This window comes from Nylanderia fulva, unplaced genomic scaffold (genome assembly GCF_048542155.1).
Source record: "Nylanderia fulva isolate GAGA-0341 unplaced genomic scaffold, ASM4854215v1 Scaffold2, whole genome shotgun sequence".
In the NCBI taxonomy this organism is placed as follows: Eukaryota; Metazoa; Arthropoda; class Insecta; order Hymenoptera; family Formicidae; genus Nylanderia; species Nylanderia fulva.
This window is the reverse complement of record NW_028190263.1, coordinates 5,075,177-5,098,348: the sequence shown is the minus strand read 5'-3', so window position 1 is coordinate 5,098,348 and position 23,172 is coordinate 5,075,177. Positions and strand designations below refer to the sequence as shown.

General features: G+C 32.8%; 1 protein-coding gene and 1 long non-coding RNA gene across 2 annotated transcripts in view; one reads left to right on the top strand and one right to left on the bottom strand.

Moving 5' to 3' along the window:
* The window catches only part of LOC114942848 (uncharacterized), a 58,548-nt gene that overhangs the window by 28,505 nt on the left and 6,871 nt on the right, over positions 1-23,172 (top strand). Inside the window, exon 5 of the mRNA XM_029318302.2 lies at positions 15,686-15,932. Coding sequence (XP_029174135.2) covers positions 15,686-15,932 — 247 coding nt within the window. The remainder of the gene's footprint in view (positions 1-15,685; positions 15,933-23,172) is intronic.
* On the bottom strand, positions 18,371-20,505 carry LOC114942849 (uncharacterized). Its single transcript, XR_003821900.2, has 3 exons — positions 20,288-20,505; positions 19,206-19,402; positions 18,371-18,814 (listed from the first exon to the last, which is right to left on the bottom strand). It is a non-coding gene; the product is annotated as an uncharacterized LOC114942849 (long non-coding RNA).

Below are 23,172 nucleotides of genomic sequence, written 5' to 3'. Positions count from 1 at the left end.
ATTATTTGGTTTTGCAAGATAATTATCGATGCGTTGCTGCGGTTGCGTATGGCTACACCGCATGAAAAAAAAATGATATCGCAGTCGCGATACGACAATATGAATGCGTATTTGCCGCTCGCATGTGTTCGTGCACGCAAGTAAATGATAGTCGTATCGCGATGCGAAAGCGCATTTTCAGAGCATTTCTATAGCTGGATACTTTTGGCTTGCATTACTTGCAAGTACTTAGCGCCAAAATTCATGACAATCCAACTTGACATAACTGTTAGAGCAAAACGCACACTGCACTGGCGTGAGACGAAAATACTTCATGTTTGCTGTAGTATGCCACGTGCTACTTTCTCTTTTACTTTATTTCTCCCCAATATTGCATCTGTCGGGGCGTAAATTCTCTAAAACATTACGTAACATTTATACTTACGTTTCATTTTATGATATATATACTTTTATGATATATAGAGACTTTGCGCGAAAAATATTAAGATTTTAAGCTTAAAAAATTACATTTTTAAAAATATGAGATGAAAGAAATTTTTTTTATTTTATACGACGAGAGAAGTTAGAAAATAATTAGGTTCTATAATAATTGGAAAAAAAATTATGAGAAGTTTAAAGGAGAGAGAGTACTTTATCGTAATTAAATAAAAGTGATAAATTTTTTTAAGAGTTTTTTAATCATTTAATAAATAATATAAATTCGCTATCAATATACATGCATCCGTTTTTGACTTTTTACTGGAGTTTAATTTCTAAAGTTTATCATAGCTGAAGATTATTAAAAATTTTATTGAAAACATGACATTGTTTGATAATATCATTAGCGTATTATTATTACGAATCACTGATATATCACGTGGCTGATTGCATTATATATTGCTATACAGTGTATATCCTTACCATTTACTAGAATAATCATGCATTGCATTGTTCTTGTACATTACTAAACGTACACACATCATACGAACGCATATACATAGATATAGCAATTGCAATAGATATGTAATTGTGAGAAATTAAATGAAAAACTTTTCTATAGCATATAATTTAAATAAATATCCGGCTTTAATTTGTAGAAATTATATTTAAAGATTTAACATTTTTGCAGTCCAAGTTTTCTGAGTTGGTATTTTTGTTATAATCATGATTACGGTGCAACACATTGCCTAATAAACGTACAATTAAATAATTTTTATGCATAACATTTTTATGTTACGAATTTGCATTAGTGGATAAGAAACTATAATTAAATAGATTATGGAGCAAGTATCGACTTGAATTCAGAAATTAACATGACGAAAAGGTAAACAACTCACGTTTTTTTATACGATAAAATTTAATCTATTAATAAAATAATCAGATTAATGCAGAGATCAAATGTCATTTAAAAACGATATGTAAGTGCAAAGTCGCGATAAATGTATTCTGCATTCAAAATGCATTTACCTTGGAGTCAGTGAACTTTTCATCAGTTCATCCGCTTAAAAATTAAAAAGGCATTTCGTAAACAAGCAGGTGAGATTCGAGCGATGGCACGATCTCGTTTAATCCAGTATTTGTCTGGAAAACATGCGTGCTGCGATGCATTTAAGACTGATACCATCAATTTTATTGAGCGCCTTGTAATTTAGTGCAGATGATTTCTGAATATAAAATTTATGTCGACCTTCAAGAAAGTACGAAAGCACGTTGTTAAAAGAGGATATGAAAATGCAGGAAGATAAAATAAATCGCGAAATGTAATTTACGTTTTAGCGTTGACTTTAAATTGCATGTAATTTATTTTTTCATGATAATTATGAAATAAAAAAATATTCTGTTTGCATAATAAAAGATAATTTTTATAATACATTATTAACTTTGTTACATTTTACAATATTATAATTCATGGTTAAATTGAAAATATGAATGGATATCAAGTAAAAGTGTTTATATACCTACTGATGTTTAACAAAAAAATGACATGAGGAGTCTTGTTTTTAGACAAGTATGACGATTATTGATTTGCGCATACGAATTGACGATAATGTTCCGTATCTTACAATTAAAATTACCCTTATTGACGCGATAAAAGTCAATATATGAGTTTTGTTTCAGAGTGATTGTATGCCTCTATGCATGCGACAAAAAGCATACATTGGTAAAAAGTGCCGCGTTATACAGAATAATACGCTTGCCGAGCAGTAATGCCGGCCAATTAAAACTTGGATAATTCTTGAATTAGATTAGATAATTCTTGGATAATCCTAGAGATTAGATAATTCTTGGATAATTTTTATACGCTTAACCATTGTGTTGTCACACAACTGATTCTTGTGTGATTAAAAATGAATCTTTGTAATGAAATTATCAAATTGAAAGATTCACCAATATTGTATAACGATTGCATTAAAGTAGAATAAATAGCGAGATAGTAAAAAATTATGTTCAGTTGCATATATTTACAATAGACTTTTTTTATATTATTATTAACTTTGAATAATTATTTTGTATATCATATATGTATATTGTGTGTGTACACATACATATAGTGGTATGAAAAAATTAATTCTTTTTGTTTTGTAATGAAAATTAAATAACTGATTTTATAAATATTTAACAAACAGATTTTATGCAATATTTCTTTTAATATGTACAATTTCTTATAAAAAGCTGATATTATCTAATGTGTTATTTTAATTTTAACGGTCTTTCAGAGTAAAAAAAAATAATTATCACGAGAGAAGGAGAGAGAAAAATATTTCTATATTTAATATATCAAGTCTAATCTTTATCGTAAATTAAGTATGTATATTTATATATTCCAATAATATTTATTAAGAAAAAAGAAATTTTAATATATATATATATATTTCAAGCATATGCACAATTTTGCATGGAATCAAAAAACAAGTTTTTGTTCATACATACATATATGAAAACTTGTTTCTTGATCTGTGCAAAATTAGTAAAACTAACTAGTGTTGGGTCCAACTTATCTCTTTCTCTCTGGGTAATAATTTCGAATAGAATTCTAGACACGAAGAGGATCGACGATTGTCGTCGGGCGTTCGGCGGCGTGCAATTTTCATCGTCGTGTAACAATCTACCTCTGTCTTCTCACACGCCACGTCGCGTGAGGCGAGCACACAAGCGTTTATAACAGTGTGCAGCAGAAGCTGCAAATACCGCTCGCGTCAGCGAATCACTATAAGTGATACCGAAGAAGATGCGGATACGAGAATATAGTCGGCCGAGTCGACTCGTCTAATTCCGTCTGTGACCGCAATTGTTGCTAAACAGACTGAGAAAGCGAAAGCACGTCGTGTATAAGACAGAGATCGCGAATGAGAAAATTTGAGGAAACTAGGGAATGCCCAGGAATCCGGAAGAAATGACAGATGTTCCTTCGCGTTAAAATGTCGACGTAATTAATCTTTGAAGACGTATTTCGTTAAGCATTCGTACCTTAAAGTTGTTCTTACAATCATAAAACTAAGTTTTCTCGGATTCTACAATATTTTTGCGACATATTATAGTATCATTTTGATTGCAAATACTTTAGCAAACTTGACATTTATTTTTTATAGAAATTTTAAGTATCCTATTTATAATTTTTTCTTCTTAATATTTTATTCAATAATAAATTAACAATAAAATGTTATTAGCTTATTAATTAAGTTGCTTATTTAATGCTAATAATAAAAATTCTACTTTTGCGAAATATTAATCTCGTTAATATAAATATATAAGAAAGATTAATAAATAAATCATGAGAATTTATTAATATCAAGTAATGATGTAACTGTTTTGTCACGTACAACTTAATTCAATAAATTGATGACCTTGCTAGCGTCTTTCTGACAGCTGGATAATTTCTTATGCTGAAATTATCATTGTAATTAACTATGACATAATCGTATCACGAAAGTGTTTGCTGTTACGAATGTGACTAAAATTGCATATATCTATAGGTTTTCTCTCTTCAACTCGAAACATTTTGATATCAATAAATACGTATTATATTTGCGTGGCCTTGTCTAAATTTATGTTAAGATATTTATGTTATTGTCTAAATTAATGTTATCTAAAATTATATTAAGACAATTTTATCGGAATGGCAGAAAGATATTTTACCTATCCTTTATTTTAAATATTTTGTTTAATAAGGAAGACCGTAACTATATATACAAATTGTAACAAATAATAAAGAAAAAATGTCATTTTTAAATTATATATAAATAGCCCTCTTGCTAAAATTATATCTCTTTAAAAATCGACATATAGATCAAAGTTTACGATAAATATGTTGATGATCGTATCACATAAAAATGATAAATAACGAGTTTAAAAAATTGTTCCTTATATATATATATATATATATATGTGTGTGTGTGTGTGTGTGTGTGTGTGTGTGTGTGTGTGTGTGTGTGTGTGTGTGTGTGTGGTGTGCGTGTGCGTGCGTGTGCGTGTGTGTGTGTGTGTGTGTGTGTGTGTATGTGTGTATGTGTGTGTGTGTAAAAAAAATATTCAACTATTTCTCTAGTTATATAAACCGCTAAGTTACACATGGCACATTGAGTCGATTACAGTTGATTATAAACTGCGGATAACTGTAAAAAGTGATTGATCAGCGACTTGACCGTTTTTATTGTCGAATCCTATCTCGATTAATACCGGAAATAATGGCACTTTTCTGTCATGCGTCCAAGATGTCACGCAGACCATCTTATCGCTTGTAAATGGAATATCATTAATTCGCTCATTGCGATAATTCCATGCGCACGTGTAACAGCGGTCTTGAACGGTCATGTTACATAAACCACTTTTAAATGACGTATATTTAGACACATAACTTTTTTGATACTACATCAGAGTGATTTATAACATTAATAAAAAAAATCACAAGTATGACTAGTTTATAAATGCATGCAGCTAGAATATCGAAGCTCAGAGATAATAATTTGATTAGAATAATTGTTTTAATAGCGTAGAATTTATAATGATTTGCATTACATTAAAATTTTAATTATTTCGAATGAACTTGATTTGATCATTAAACTTTTTTCTTGATTTGCAAATAAAATTTGTATTTATTATTCAATATTATACTTCTTGATTAATTCAATTTACTGGACTATTAATTAATGTTATTTAATTATTCTCTATCCTCTATAATATTATCATATCTTCTGAAAAATATAACGCAAAAAAAACTTTTTAAAAACAGATAAAATTATAGATTCTTAAAATTAAAAAAGTGAATAATACAACATTATTATTCTTATACACTTCTTAAAATTAAAAAATGAATAATACAATACAATATTCCTTGCATATATAAAGCATTTCATCAGCTTATACATTCCTATGTAAAAAAATTTCTATTTGATGCAGCATTTCATCGGCCGATAGCTATAGAGTCAAGGTTTTTAGTCGATAAATATATTCTCAATATAATGTCCTTGCACTCTTGAACTGCATTAAGGAAACGTTCAATAGAATATGTCACATATGCGACTCGAAAGTACTGCATAATGACTAAACAACTTCGTTGCTATGTATTGACTTGCATACAACTCCATGCAAAATGGACAATGCATTTACAGCAAAAATTTATTAGCGCAAACAACATTGCTCAGTTCGATTCAAGTAACTAATATTGAACTGTGCATTCCAAAAAAAAGAGATTATTACAGACACAAATTAGATTAATGATTAATTAATCGCGCATAATACACTATTTTTGATAAATTAAAAATGTAATTAAAATAAATATCTCTCTCTCTCTCTCTCTCTCTCTCTCTCTTTGCATATGTTGTATTATTTCTATAATAAACAAGTATAAGCTTTATACTTGAAAGAAGATTCGTCATAGGATGTAATTATGATGCAAAATTTATATCCCGACGCTCTGAAAGAGAATGCTCATTATCTTCCTCGTCGAAGGCAAATGTCGTGATTACAGCTCTTGCTTGCACCGTTTGATCCACTTGCATATCTTAATCTTTCGCTGGAGACTAAATGAGTTTATGATCATTACTTCCGTGCATGAACTGGAGCGAGAAGTTTCAATAAAGAGAAAAGATATAAGAAGAAAAAAAAAGATTAACACAATTTGCTAAGATAACTGGATGCATGACTGGAACTAGTGAGCATAGAGTGAAAGAACACATTATATTTTTTAAATTACAAAGGAAACGAATCCGTTAGCTTGATACTTAGATATACTTCATTAGTTCGATGTTTAGATATAACGATAATTGTGTAGAAATAAATAGATAAGTTGTTGAGATGTAAAAATGTATCTATCAATTTACTTGTCAAGTTATTTGTTAATTTATCTTTTGTCGAGCTGTTCTTATATTGCCAGTATCTTAACAAACATTTATTTCAAGTCATAAATGAGTTTTATCGCAGTTTTAAAATATATCGTTTAGTATTTTTACAATTATTTTTGTAATCATACATATATCACATGTATTGTAAAAAATGATTTAAACCATTTTATAGCGTTAAATTATTATTCAACATATGTCTAGAATATGATAAAATACAAAATTACATTTCGAACGTTTAACTTTGACATGATAATTTGTGTAAAAGATACATATACTAATATATTTTTACAACATATGCTACAGTACAGAAATAGAAAAATATATGCAAGAAATAATCTAGATTAAATAATATATACATATGGATTAAATATAAAAATAAGAAATTATAATGCGTCTGATGCAGTTCGCGACATATGAACGTCACATTTCGTGTCTCCCCACAATTTCAGAGATTCTAAAAATCGCCATTGCATTTACGATGTAATCTATTCATATATAGTATGGTCGATTTTTCAAAAACATACATACATACGTATTCTAATAAAAATATCGCGCGAAATCGCTAGAATTACATCAATTTTTTTCGTATCGCGTTCCTAACTGAATCAAAGTCGACACGATCGTTTTCGAATGCCGTATCAGAGTATACAGGGTTTGTCCGGAAAGTAATGCGTCGCATTTTTTTGTGACGCGACTATACATCGCAGAGCGATGGGACCGGTTGGGGAGGAAGGGGGGTACCCTTAGCTTTCCAACGGTAGGTCGCTCAATTGTTTCCATGCGCTTGGAGGGTTAGGACGGCTTATTCTGTGAACCTCTGCTTAGTGGTCGCGTCGAACTTGTGATGGAGAGAACGATAGAGCAACGCTATGCGATAAAGTTTTGCGTGAAGCTGGACAAGACGCCGCTGGAAACTTTTGAAATGCTCAAGAAAGTTTTCGGGGACGATTGCCTTTCCAAATCGCAGTCAAACAGATGGCACAAGATGTTTAGAGAAGGTCGGAAGGAGGTCGCCGACGAGGCCCGCGCAGGACGCCCGTCAACATCGCGAACGGACGACAATGTGACTCGTGTGCGCCAATTATTGAATTCAGACCGTCGAATTCAACAATCGTTTTCGGCAAGTTCAATAATTCCGACATTAAGCGAACATTCATTCGACGGTCTGAATTCAATAATTGGCGCACACGAGTCACATTGTCGTCCGTTCGCGATGTTGACGGGCGTCCTGCGCGGGCCTCGTCGGCGACCTCCTTCCGACCTTCTCTAAACATCTTGTGCCATCTGTTTGACTGCGATTTGGAAAGGCAATCGTCCCCGAAAACTTTCTTGAGCATTTCAAAAGTTTCCAGCGGCGTCTTGTCCAGCTTCACGCAAAACTTTATCGCATAGCGTTGCTCTATCGTTCTCTCCATCACAAGTTCGACGCGACCACTAAGCAGAGGTTCACAGAATAAGCCGTCCTAACCCTCCAAGCGCATGGAAACAATTGAGCGACCTACCGTTGGAAAGCTAAGGGTACCCCCCTTCCTCCCCAACCGGTCCCATCGCTCTGCGATGTATAGTCGCGTCACAAAAAAATGCGACGCATTACTTTCCGGACAAACCCTGTACTGTAAGTGCAATTTTCCATTTTATTTGAAAGTGTGCAAGAAATCACTTTTTTCGATATCTTAATTACATGATAACGGTTATCATGAGTTCGAGAAAGAATGCAATCGGATTCAGAGAAAAATTTATATAAAAACAAAGGCTTATGTCACAAAAATTATAAATGTTTCGATTGCTTCACTGTTTATCCCAATACAAAATTGTTTAGTTTTATAAAGAGAAAAAGGGGCATTTTATAAAAAGCCTAATATTTGTAAATTTGTCTCTATAAATTAAATAATGCAATATAATTCTCTTCTTCTAAATTAATTTAAATTGGAAAATGGCTATTCTAGTATACATAGCAAGCAGTATGCGGAATTAAAATTAGCCATGATTAATTTCACGTTGTTATTGGTCACGCGGTGTGGTGTCACGTACGCAATGTGTTAAACTATAAAATTTTCAATTTCTGGATATTTTAATCAAGAAGGCAACTTCGTATCTAGGAATACGAAGACGTATATTTTTATAATAGAAATTTTTCGTATCTTCCGGGATATTTTCTATAAGAATTGTAAATTAAATAAATAAAAAATTAACATTTATTGACATGCATAATATTAACATTTTATGATACACATTTTTATTTGCATTCCAAGAGTTCACTTTTTTAATTTTTAATGAAAATTTTTCATTCTTATTGCAACGTTATTATTTGCATTTAGTATCATTATCTGTATATCTCAATCTCGAGGTCGATTAAGTTGACGTCCTCATATAGATCAAATAATGGATAAAATTTTCTGGCAATAAACTAATTATTATTACCACGCGTAAAAGTACATAACGTATGGCATAAACCTATAAAAGTTTTACGACATCGTTAATTTTATTGCGTGGACATAACGTCCGTTACTTTCCCATTGTTTATTATCGTCCTAGTGATGATCGCGTAGGGATGTGCATTGATGCACCGGTGTCCGATTATCACCGATTAGTATATAGCGAGTATACAATTATGCTTGATTACGAACACGGAAACTTGTATACGTGTTCGCAAAAGAACCAGGTCGGTATTCAATATGTCGATACGGTTGACGTGACATCAGAAATGGAAATGATTTTATACGGCCCTGAATTGCAACGAATAAGATTGTAAGACGTAAATACGAAGAAGAGAGAAGAGCCGAACGAATCGGTGAGGGAATTCTGCGAGGGGATGAAAGGAGGATGGAGGAATGATTGCAAAGAGAAGAAGATAAATCTGGTAGAGAGAAGCCGGCAAGAGAGCAAAAATAAAGGCTGAGATCCGTCTGTGGAACATCAGTGAGCAAGACGAAGCAAACGTGCGAAAGGTCGAACGGAAGCAAAGTGAGAGAGAGAAAATCACGATTGCAATCTGTACGGACGGAGTTAATATATGTAACTTAAACATAGTGCGGTATGAGCACGAGCAGAGGAAGCACTGCTTTTTTATTTTTTTATCATTTTTTTTTATTAAAGAACGACGCGAAATGGAATGCTGCATGAGGCGAGGATATAATCGAGCGACTGCAATTGCGGGCAATCCGGTCGAGAAAATTGGCAATGCATGAGCTTACGTAACCGCAAATCAGACGTAGAAAGATATAGAAGATAGAGAAAGAGAATAAGAGCGAGAAAGACACATGAAGGAGAACGGATGAGAAACATTGTTCGCGTTGCACTTCGATGAGACGGAAGAGGAGGTGGAGTGACACGTGCACTCACACATGTATACACAGCATACACACTCACACACACACACACACACACATACATTAGCGCATTTGCGGTGGGAAATATTAGGCCCGAGGCGTGACTCGGTTCTCCTTGACATTAGCAACAATGTACGTAACACTCGAGCTGCGGAAATGCATATAAGCGCGCCGCGCTTATCTTATCTAGAATGCACAAACAACCGCAGCGTCGTGACATCGCATATTGTGCACCAACGTAGACCGTGTTGGTACCCATATATGTAAATTACGCGAAGTCGTTTGATCAGTGGAATGTTTGATTGAAACGCACTCTTTTTTGCAATATATATATATACATATTACTTATATGAATATGACATGGATTCTTGTTTGATTTAACGTTTATTTATAAAATATAAAATATTTTTATTGTTCACGATCTCGAATGCAGATCAATGAGAACGATGGTGCACACAAAGTGCAAGAACGATACTATGTGCGCGACATTTAAAGCTTTTTTTAGACAGTATTCTTGAAATGTATTTATACATGTAAGGTCTTCAAATTTTATTGCGGTTTCTTTTAGTCTTTATATTATATCTCTCTACAAAAATTTACAATTAATTTTTTTCTTTTTCAGAATTTGATTAAAATATTATTATATAAGATGCGAATTATATAAAAACATTTGAGTTTTGAAATTTGTAGATATTTGTCATTTATGTATAAACTTTACTTAATTAAAACTTTTTGATTTTTAGCGTTTACAATAATTTTGTACTTGTATCGCAATGTGTTGCACAATATTAATAATAATATTATAAAATAATATTTTTATGATTTGAAAAAACGGTGAAATTTATATGTATATTGCGATTATTATATCCATATAGTTATTTTGTTTACTTGTTCACTATACAATAACGACATTGTTCTTTTTGTAATGCTTTACTTCTTTATAATTTTGTGCATTCTACAAATATTTGTATGTCAATCATTATTTGTGCAGCAATATTGTAATAAGACATGAATGTTTCATTATGCCATATATAACAAGCACGTGCATACAACGTGAATCTTACGGTTTGTCGAGTGACACGAATTAACTAATGATCTCATGCTTTCCGAAGTTACATTCACAAACGCATAGCTAGAGCTTTGATGTATCGTGCAGATATAGTGTTTTCGTAAAAATAGATAACGCATAATTTATAGCAAACATCTATGTAATATCCACGTATCACATGCACCATCATGCTTATCGCGATAAATAATTTATTGATATCAAATAACAGACTTATATATTCATCATTCTTATCGGAATTAATGCAAGCAAATTTTTTTTCTTGGTATGAATATATTTCCAATAAAGTATAATACATTAGTGCACAAATCAATATTTTTATTTATTAAAATTTAAAAATTAAGCTTATTATGATGTGCATATTATGACGAATCTCATTAAATAGAATAATCTCAATAGCGTGAACGAAAATTCATTAGTTAAAATACACTTAATAGTGAATTTTTTAATTTCTAGGGATCAAGAGAATTTTGCAAAAAGTATGTTTTTCACATTGTCCTCATTAATTGTTATAAAAACGTCGCTTTTAATTTTTGATTTAGCAATTTTGATTCTGTGACATTTCAACTTAAACAAATTATCGGGGGGCCAACTTTCGTCAAGCGAGAGAAGGACAGAGGAGCAGGAGACGAACTTTAAAGGCCCCAAGAGCATAAAATGGTAAACGGTCCTTTGCACGCGGGAGACATAACAGCAGGCAAGCCGATTTATATGCGCTTCTTAGCTCGCGCGTGCACGCACTTTACGATATGTAAAACCACTAGGACCGGCATTGTGCGACGTCGGTGCTCCGTCGTAAAACCGACCATTCGAACCGCCTCAACTTTGAAAGACTCGAATAATATTACAACTTTTGCATCACGCAGCCATTCATTTTTTAACGGATGTAAGGCGGTTGTACGTGTATTCCGTTCAGACAGGGTATCGACTCTTCTCCCTGTTATTTTATTCATTCCGTCGCACCTCGACGCCTTTGGACACGCTCCTTATTTTGCAGCAGTAATTATCTTATGCGTAACGTTAAATAAGTAATATTATTCCAGGCCCAAACCTATAATATTAGATGTTTATTATTTATTTTTAATATTATAAGAATTTTATCATTATTATATTTATTAAGAACTTACAAAGTAGATATGCATATACATATATGTGTATATACATATTATATTTGATTTATAAATAGTATTTTAATATTAGCGAAACATTTTTGGGTTTTCCTTTCAAGTAATAAGTAAGTAAATAAATGAGAAGCATATCTCTCATATTTAAACCAGTTTATGTAGGGTTCATAAAATTCCACATTTTTTAGATAAAGTATATATGTAAGTGATAAAAACTAGTATTTTTATAATCATAGAATCACACATGTGAAAAATTAATACGAGAAGAATTTCGTCTTCTTCATAATTATATATTTCCCAAAAGGAAGATCATAATCTGTTATTGATTGATCTGTTTGTATAGATTCTTGCTAAATATAATAGATGTCTTCATTAATGATAACATTTCAATAAATTTTATGTTATATTTGCGCGTTTGCACTCGATGTTTGCCATGCATCGTTGTATGCGACAGATGGTTGCGTAATTATATCGTCGAGAAAACCGGTAATTTCAATGCAGGAAAAATGCATGTGTTCCGCAAAATTTTTTGCTAATATATGTATAATTTGTCACGACTAAATTGCAGAGAGCAATCATTGAAGAATGAAGAAGAAGAGACATTGAAATAATATTCTGGTAACATGCTATAGTTATAGTAAATGAACAGGTGACTGATAAGTCTATATGCAGAAATACCATCTATTTGCATTTGCACCGTTGACCGCACAACAAAATTTTATTAAAATAATATAATCCTGCAATAAATGCCTTTGATTTTTTAATGCATAATTTGAAACGATTGATAAGAAGATTCATAAATAATAAAAGATAAAATATAACACATTGTACTTAAAAAGAAATGTATAGCGGGCGTCACTTCGTCCGCAATGGAGATGGCGTCATGTAATTCTAAAGCAACCGGAAGTCGTGGCGATTAAGTAAGCTGGACGCCAGCGAACATGCAGCTGCGAATCCTATTTCTGAGCACGTTTGATCCGATAATACTCTGTTACTCGTAATACTCATCGTTTAACTTTAGATTTGCGCATTGTTCCCTCGCTCGCGGTCGTAATATCACTTATATATATGATACCCGCTGACTTTCTTTATTACGCAATAAACTCGGATTTATTACATTTTAAGAAAAAAATCAAGAGATGTATGGAATTTATGAAACTTTCTAATTTCCAACGCATCCTCTTATATTCTTTTTTTCTCTAGGGTATATGTATATATAGTGTCATATAAATCGTCGTGAATCATTCCTCACAATTTTCTTATTGCAATCGTAAATGTTTTTCGTGTCGCGGGGTTTAAGTATAGATAAGAGATTCCTGTTTCATGTATCGCGGTGTTTTAACATGCGACGATATAGCGTCAAAAAATCGCGCGATTGCAGACAACTCTCGTGAGAAAAGGATCGGGAGATGAAACGAGCGTGTAGGTGAGATTACGTCGTTGAATGTAAATTACGAAGCAAGTAGAATTTTTTTAAGCTCTCGAGTACTTTCTAGTATTCTCTGGTTGGATTCAAACCTCATGATATTTAAGCGCGTCTTTTTCACCTTTGTAATGAATGCGCTTTTTACATAATAATATATCGTGCAATATCGGGTTATCATTTTTTGCGTGTAGATAATTTGCACGTATCTGGGCGGACGTGTTTCGAAAAATTTCTCACTTACGGCCGACGTGTGATCCTCGTTGAACATATGTAGAAAACTGAAACCCGTAATAAATCTCGAGAATACGCTCTCTCTTCTACGGCCGCGTCGTAGTTTGTTGATAACCACACCGGTTGTCCGAGGTGCACAGCATAAATACTCGAGTGGCCGATAATGTTTCGAACGTGCAGTTGGTGCAAAACACCCAAGATGTTGCCTCTAAGAAAATGATTGCCCCAAGCATGACTGTTATGTAATCATAGTAGATTTAAATAGAACATAATAAATGTATTTTATATTATATATTTTTATATCATATTTTATATATTTTATATATATGCAATATATTTTATATATATGCTATATATACTTTTATATATATGCTATATATACTTTTTTCAAATTTTCTTTCTTTTCTTCCTCGTCAATAATTGAAAGAAAATTAAAAATAATTGAGGTTTCATTCTTCTATCTTGTTTTATTCATTTCTAGACAAAACATTAAACATCACTTTGTCATATTTTGTTATATTACGAACACAATAGCTGTATGTACACACATGATTCATTTGGAAATAATTGCAAGTCTTAAGTGACAATGAGCGCACGTCAGCGTTACATTTAGTATGTCAGTCGTGTTAACGAATGAGTTATGCAATAAAAGTTTTGCAAAGTAATTTCCTTATTCTCTTATTTCTTAGAAGTACATTAGAGGTGAACTTTAACTGCGATCACGTGCTGCATTAGAGGTGAACTTTAACTGCGATTACAAGGAGTGCAATAATCGATGATTATTAATGCACCATAAACTGCTCTTTTAAGTATCGAAAGCATCAGATCTTTTTTGGAAAGAAACTGAGCGTAAGATGTAATTTAGAATGCAGATGAACTTTAAAATTATGATTTTTAAGGCGTGATAGATGCGTTATAAATTGGCCTCATCGTCAAATCTCGATGAAGGTAGTACATCCCTGCAATCAAGAAATGTCGGTCGCAACATGTTAAACCGGTAATTATCGACTCTAAGTAAGAATCCTGTGCGCTTCGCGTGAATTGAAATTGTCGCATAATTTTTAGCGTATAAATTCTACAACCTTGCATATAATTTACTATGATATTCAAGTAATCCTTGTAATTACTGTACATACTTCACGACAGACTGTTACGATGAAGTAATTCAAATTGTAATTTGTGTCTATATAAATCATACAAAATTTATATCTGAAATTAAAAGATAAAGCCATTTTCTTTATTAAATTGGCGATATTTTTCTTTTCGAGCATAAATTCTTCAAGTGTAAATTCTCATTTCTTTTGGATTCACCTTGTTCTAAATCAATGATTTAAAAATGTTAAATGTCATTAAGTTTTCTTTATTTAAATGAATCAATGATTATTTGTATTTATTTATACATTTCCACATAATTTATTTCACGTACGCAAAATAAAAAGTTTTTGAATAAAGCATTGCAAATTTTTAAATATAATATCTGATCATAATTTGATAAAATAGACCATAAATTGGTCTATTTCAGTGGGTGCTCGAGTATTCCGGTAATCGGGAGAGTAACTAATTTAGATCGTTTATAATGCTCTGAACTGTAAGTTAAGTTTATACCGCTAAGGAAGCTCGAGAAATATGGGAAAGGGCTCTTCCAACAATGAACAGTATTCATTATCCCGGTCGCGGGAGCGGTAACAATTAAAATTAAATACCATCAATTAAGCAATGAAAGCACAAAAGCAGTAACTATCAAGATGCATTCATTCGATAGGTCATTTTGAGCCGTTAGTACAATGGGAGAGGTTTATACTTATGCACGTTTGTTATGTGTGAAACAAGTCTCGACACATCCGGTCCATTTTAGATCGAGTGGAATCTTTATTGAATATATGCGTTTGATGGATTTCAAAATTTTATCAGCAACACATGCAGTCTTATAGATAATTTTTATATATGTATCAGTTTACAAATTACTTATTCAGTTAACTTGTGATTATTTAAAAAGAAAACAAATTAAAAAATTTATTAATAGGTATATTACGATTCTTGAAACATTAATTTAATTAATTCTAATGATGTGTGTTGCAAAACAGAAATCATTTATGTAATAAGACTCGATTTGTATATAAATTTTGATTTGTAAATAAATCTTCAATTTTATTACTGTGCACGCGTATATAATTATTTTTTTTTTACAGTTGATGAAAGCGACAAGCTCAACAAATTACGCTGCCCGTCATCGAACATTGTAGAAATTTCTCCGTTCCTACCTAGATTGGCGGCACACTATATGGCGCATTCATATGTTAATGGATTAGAATTGCAGACTCCGTATGGCTTTAGGCCATTTTGGAATGTAACGGGCTCCTTGAATGCGTTTCCGCACATTGACAACTTACCTAAATCTTCTACCGAACCATCTACCGAATCTTCTATATGTTACCGGTAAGTATTACTTTATTATTTGCTTATATTTCCTTCTGTAAACAAATTATTTCGATTTTGTCACATGAACATGAACATGATCACTATACATATAATCTCTCTGAATGAATGCATCAGGACTAATGTCTTTCGTGATATTAATTGACTGTAACGCAAAATCCGACTGATGAATTGAATATGATCGATAGACAGGCGCTAGATGAGAAAATGGATTATCTTTCAGTTTAAAACATAAATCGTGGTTATTTCCTGATGCCTTTATTTTGTTCGGATCGTTGTGAGTCTGAATCGTGTAATTACAAATTCGGCACACATAATAGATTCTGAGCTATAAAATGTCCTTCCTTTTGAGAGCCCAGCAGACTACAGCGTTTAGATCAACAAGCTCATCCTTCTTTCTTCTGTAAAGAAATTTCTGTAAAGTTTTTTCTACTGTAAAGATGCTTCCTAATTATCCGCTTTTCCTTTTCCGTTCTCTTTATCATTCGATATTTTCTCTTCCGTCAATTTTCTAATTTTTAATAAGTATCCGTAATTGTAAGAAGAGATTTTTTTACTTGCAGATTTCATATAATTGTTATCTGATTATTAGAAATTAAATTTTCTCATATTTTCTCGTATATTAATATATTATAATAGTAATAATTGAATTGTAAAAAATTAAAATTACATCAAACAATCCAACATCGTATCATAGCTATATATATTAAGTATATCGTGTAGAACGAATGGCAAATCGTATAGAGGGAAAAAAGAGAACTACTACATTGCGTTTTCTATGAAAAACTTCATCCATATCAATTTTGTGACTAACTTCGTCAAAGCGATCGCTCAGGACGCATATATATATAAGATGTGCAGAACTTGAGAATACGACAACCCTTTTCGTTTCTCCAGCTTTAACGATGACAACACTATATAAAGAATTGAATTTACGAGTGCTGACCAGTCTCCCTTGCCATTTTTATTCACGATAGTCGGCTATCGTTTTTGTCGGTCGATTTAGAAGAAATAGCTTTGCTGTTCGTGAGAAAGCAGGATTCAAAACCCGAGGCCAATCGGCTATCAGGGATTACGCGCTCTGCCTCAAAGATAAGCTGCCTACGGTATTTACATTTAATTCGCTCTCATACGTTTGCTGGTATCCCAAAAAGATTACGGCAAATCTCGATTAATTACCGATACTTTTCAAGGATTTCTCGTATCTCATAGTTTGCATATATTGAGATAAGCTCCAAATGCGTACATGTTTATATTTACGAAATATTTTTGCAACAAATAATTTTAAATCATAAAGTTTGCTTAGAAGAATAAACTTAAAAACTTGAAATTATAAGTAAATTTTTATATTAGAAATTCTCATTTTAAAAGTTCTTTCTTTCATATTACTTTCTATAGTGATTTAATATTATTTTAATTTTGTTTAATTTTATGGATTTTTTGGATAAAGCTAATAGATTATATATAAAAAATGTATATTAGAACGAGAAGAGAGAGAAGGAGGATTATTTCATAGAGACAATACAAAAATTTGATATTAATTTAATAAAGGTGTTTTGTAAGTAAAACGTAAACGTAAGATACTGCGTACACAAGGTTCAATAGAAGATTCTTTTTTTTTCTCTTAACGTTTAAAAAAGATTGACAGGCAAACTGAAATGACATGTTAATACAGGCATAAAAATTTATATATCATGACACGAAAAAGAACAGCTGATAAGTATATATACAAAATTGAAGGTAATGATAATGTTTTTACTAATATAATATTTTCTTTCTCTTTCCTTGCTCTCTGCATTTATTGCTCCTTTCCTTTTTCATTCTTTCTTTCTTTTCTCTCTCTTTTTCTTTAGATATTAAATATAATAATCACAATTATAATTATGGTAGATATGATAATATTCTTAATATGTTGTGTTAGAGTAATTTTTATTTATTTTAGTAACAAAATAATCACATATTGAATAGACCAATAATCAGGATTGAGAAATTTTCTCTTATGTTTTTATTAATATAAAAATGAAACTTCGTAATAATATAGTCACATTTGTGGCGAGTGTGTTTTCTCAAACCGCAACATCTTGATCGTCGAAAATGCAATTCACCGTAGAATTTATGTCTTGTCGTATTCAAACATTTAATCTTGTAATGGTTGATATTTCGAAATTCATTTTCTTTCTCATTCTTCATTCAAAATTAAATGATATTATTGGGATAAAAGTTGCATCTACTTACAAATGTACGTAAGTACTTTAAATCCGAAAAAAATTGTGAAATAAATTGATTATTTTTATCGTACAAATTAAATCCGACTTGAGACGAGGACGTCGATTCTCAAGATACTGAAGAAATCCAGATTTATTGGATGCATATATACTCCACCGTTAAAACCGAAGAGGTATCAACATCGCACAGCGCAATGATGGTCGTAAAAACAATTACGTATAAATATGTACGGCTCGCTAAACGACACGCGGCGATATGAAAATGGAAGAGGTAATTAAAACGTCGGCAAGGTTTCGTCGACTATCTCGGCATACTGATTGCTTTCAGCCCGTAATTAGGGGTTGTTAAAAGCGAGTCGATTTTCCTTGTCGTTGATGTTTGTTCTTCGTATCGAAGTCGAGGCTAACTAAACGATTCGGAATTCGGCACGCAAGTTGATACTTCGTACGCCTTTTCTCTTTCCTTCTCCAATGTAAATAAATGTTAAGCGTTTCTGGCGGGAAGTCATGGCGAAACGTTTCACGTCGAATGACGTTTCTGTCGGTCATTATGTGGTGGATGTTGGAATATTTTGCGACGGGAATTGTAAGACACGACGTTGCATTTCTCTCAATCGTCGCATATCCGTATTATCACTCGTCTCGTACTTTTTGCATCTGCAAAATTGCATATTTGCGTGTAAAATATGATACACAATTTCTTTCAATATTTTTCTCTATCTCGTAAATTGATTTGGAAAAATATCCTCGGTGACCGAAGACACTTGTTAAAGCCAACTATACATTTAAAAGAATGCCTAATACTCTTCTCATCGACTCAGAAAAAAATCGATCCTCGTCAATTTAACGTCGCATAAGCAAAGAGAACAAGGATTCACAATTGCCCCCTAATAGTTGCACGAACGTACGGCGAAAGGATTAGTGCCGCTTTTGCAGTAAGCAGCATCAATGTAATCAGACAGGTCGGTCAGAGCGAATTTAACGACGGTCGTAAACGCGGTTCGCTTTACAACTTACTCTTTTTTTTCTTATTCTACGCTTCACCTACCTCGTCATCATTGTTTTCTTGTTCTTCTTACCGCCCTTTTGCGTTCCCCGTCGTCGCAAAGTCATAAGTGAGGCACCACAGTTTCTCCCGCTCATTTTGCTCCGTGCGCGGTAAACTACCAGAGTTTATGTGACAAGCATTAGGAAAGTCGAGTCCCATGCCTCACAAAATATCGCTGATCTCCCCAGAACTCATTTCTATTTTTAGTAAAATCCTTGATGTATAATAATACAGGAAATCGTGATATTAACATCAGCTGAACTTACATGATTATAATTGTGTCGTGCATTATTGATAATTCTTTTATAATTGCAGATATCGTTGCTCTTTTGTTAGTTTTTTGAATTTTTATATCTATAAATTTTTTGTGAATTTTATGTAAGTTATTCGCTAAATTATGTGTACAAATATAATTCTGTTTCTTCGCGTATTTTAGACGAGATATAATAAAACTTATGGAATTAAAACATCATTAAAATAGTTTATTTCAATCTCTTTGAATAAATAGTCTGGAAAAATTTTGATAAATCTTACGAGAGAGATCTTTAATTCTTACATTAATTTTTACACGGTAAATTTAATTCTTTATATAAATCTATCTGTCACTATTTAAATCCGCGAACAAAATTTTATGATTGCAAATAGAGAAAATCTACTGGAAATGACAATGTCATGATTTTTAAAGCATGCACACGAATATAAGTTTGCTGCGAGCTATAATTTTGAAATGTATATTGCGCAATTCGTTTCCAATATTTGAGAATTCGCATGTTCTAATAAACTGTATTAATAATAATTTCCGTCCGCAGATATGACAGTTTCGGGAGAATCGATATTTTATAAAAAATAAAGTAAAAAATAAGTAAGAAAAGAAAGTAAAACATGTTCAATATATACATGAATCATATTTTGTACGTAAAGTTTCTGTAGATTTTTCTTCTAAGCCTTCATATATATTTTAAATTATTCTGAAATAACACTGTTTTTTTTCACGGAAATATTTTTTCCTTCATTTCTATCCATTATCGCCTGCTGCAGTTTATTATACGTTGATTATGTACAATTATCTTATGTATACTCACAACGTTATGGCATCACTCGTTGAAATCACTGATAATGATTGCGAATCGGCGAAATTGCTCGGACACAACATCAATGATCTCGATAACGATTATCGATCTTATACTCGGAAAATAAAGGCACAATTTATTCGACAGATAAAACAATAATTAGCAGCATCAAAGTGCGTGAGCCGCTGCGAATGCTTCTTTGCTACTTCTTCTTCATCGTGCACACACACATAAACACACACACACACACACACACACACACACATTGTCCTTTTCATATGTAACCAGGAACTGGAGAGCGTTAAGCAGTGTAACAGACTACAATTTCGCTGGCGGAAGGAGTTTTACTACTTTCTAACTGCAGTCGCGGGCTACAATTAAACCCTCATAAACTTCGTCATAACTTTTTTAAAAGCGACCGACCGCGGGTTCACGCGCACTCCCTTCTTTTGCTTGGCAAAAAACCCGCCATATTGCATTCTTAATGAAGCTCCGAGACGATACACGGGTACCCGACGTCTTCCGGTCGACTCTAAAACGTCCTTGCCCGGTCGCCTGCTAGAGACTTCTCGAAAAGGGGGAAGGTTTCATCTATTCCTAGAATTGCAATAATCGGCGAACGTGCGCATAAGTTGTGTCCATATAACTTTAAAGTGTCTTTCGCGCATTTACGTTGGTTGTGGCTAACGATCGGTTGCGCTTTTTTATCACGAAACAATTTTTTTTACCAAGAAGGGTTATACTCTGTACGACACTATTAATTTTCAAATCAATAATTCACAGTTTGTTTGAGATAGAAATCGATATTTCGAATTTAACACGATGTATAGAAAGGCACAAGGCGAAACGTCGATCGATATATTCACATTATGTGTAATTCAAGAATTTTATTTTCTAACATATGTATGCGAAGAGAGAGTGATTGCCTTTGTAGGCTCCTCTCGTAGACTTTCCCGTTAGTGTACTCGTCAAGAGCGACGTCCTTCAGGAATCGCGCCAACGGGTAGAGAACTGTCGGATAAATTCACATGATGTTCGCCGAAGACGTCGGTTGCTTAAAGGCAAGAGAAACGCGAAAAGAGCCAAAGAGAAGAGAAAGAAAGAGAAGAAGGTGGCTAAGAGAGAAGGCTGAGGAACCTGACAACCTGGCTTGCGGTTTTAGCGAGGACTGACGTTTACGGCCTGGAGCGGTCGACCTAGCGCCAGTAAAACTTGAGAAGAAATACAGGCGAAGCTCGCATCGACAGTTAAAGTCATACGCGCGAATATACAAGCAGGCTTCTATAAAATACGGTGTACTTACCTATGACGAGAAGAGCCACCGAGGTCCACCCAGAATATTTCGTCTCTTCTTAATGAAGGTGACTGCGCTTTCTACCGATTTGCACTTGCCATCGATAAACAAATCATAACTGACATGACAGTCATGTTTCATGTTTGTAAACGAGAACGAGGAAGCTATCTATTATATTATATTCTAATCTCCTAACCAAATCCTCGGATCGTTTTTTAAAAAATGTAAAACTGCACATAGTTAGTATAAAAAATAGCAATAATAATATAATATAAAATCTTGAATGAGAAGTGCGAAAAGACGACCGTTCATTCGCCAATATTTCGGTAGAACGAAATGGGACATTGAAAGTAGATAGGTATTATTTCAAGTATCCACAGAGTGATTTTACGGCCTCTCCCTCCTACCCACCTAAATCCTCGTCAAGGGTAGTAACGCACGGGTAAAAGTGTGAGAATCTGCGAAGCACTTACTAGCAGACTATAAATTTCCAACCACCTCGTCTCCGCAACCATCGCGACTGTTTCCACTTTAGCTACGTGTCTGGAAATCTCTTCCTCAGACCTTGTTTACGACTTTTCGAGCGGTCCCCTGTTTGTCTTAGGATCTACTTAGATTGGAAGAAATTCTTTATATCGATAAATATATGACTCATCGTGTGTAGATATTTTCACGAAATTGAGAAAGAATTCTGCTTGATAATGAATTTGATTTTTATGTCATTCCTGTATTAATCCTCGTCTTATATAATTATCGAAAACATAACGAAGAACTATCTTTAACAAATAATCTTCGATCAATATAATTCAATCAGTGGACAGCAGCAATAATCAGTGAACGCGAAGTATCTTAATTTTTTCTTCTGTCAGATCAAAAGTCTATCAAAAATTTTTATTATATATCACATGAAAGAAACATTTGCAAACTATTTGGTCGATAATTTTTGTTAATTTAATCTTCAATGTGGCTTGTCAAATCAATCGAATCATGCATAAAAATCATCGATGAAAATTGCATGGAACGAGACAAAACACGAATCATCATATAAGGAGATTATAGAAGGCAGTATAGCTGTAAATTATATTTTTACGAGACACTCCAATCTGGAAGAGAGAGAGGATACCTTTCAAAAATGACGAAAACATTAACTGTACTGATGATTCATCGAATCTTTTTTCTTTTAGACTATAATTATATTTATTATCTGCTATTATTACTCCTGTGAAACTATGTTTTCAGTTGTAAATTTCAGTTTTTAACAGAATTTACATTACAGCTTTATATAGAGCGTTATATAATATATGTGCGCAAGATATTCATATTAATATTTCTTGTCTCATTTGGAGATGATTATATATAATTACACATCTTATACAGTTTTTACGAGAATACGTAACAAGAATAATGAGTTGCATAATATATTCGGCATATAAAGATATTGTAATGTAAAAAGATAATGTAAAAAAACACCGTATTTACAATGGGACGAGACGTTCAGCTGCATTTTTATTCGTCGTCGTGCTTGAAAAACTTGTGTAAAAAAAAAGGTGCGACGACTATACTAACTCTCGTGCATTCGCAATTGGTCGTCGAACATTCTTGA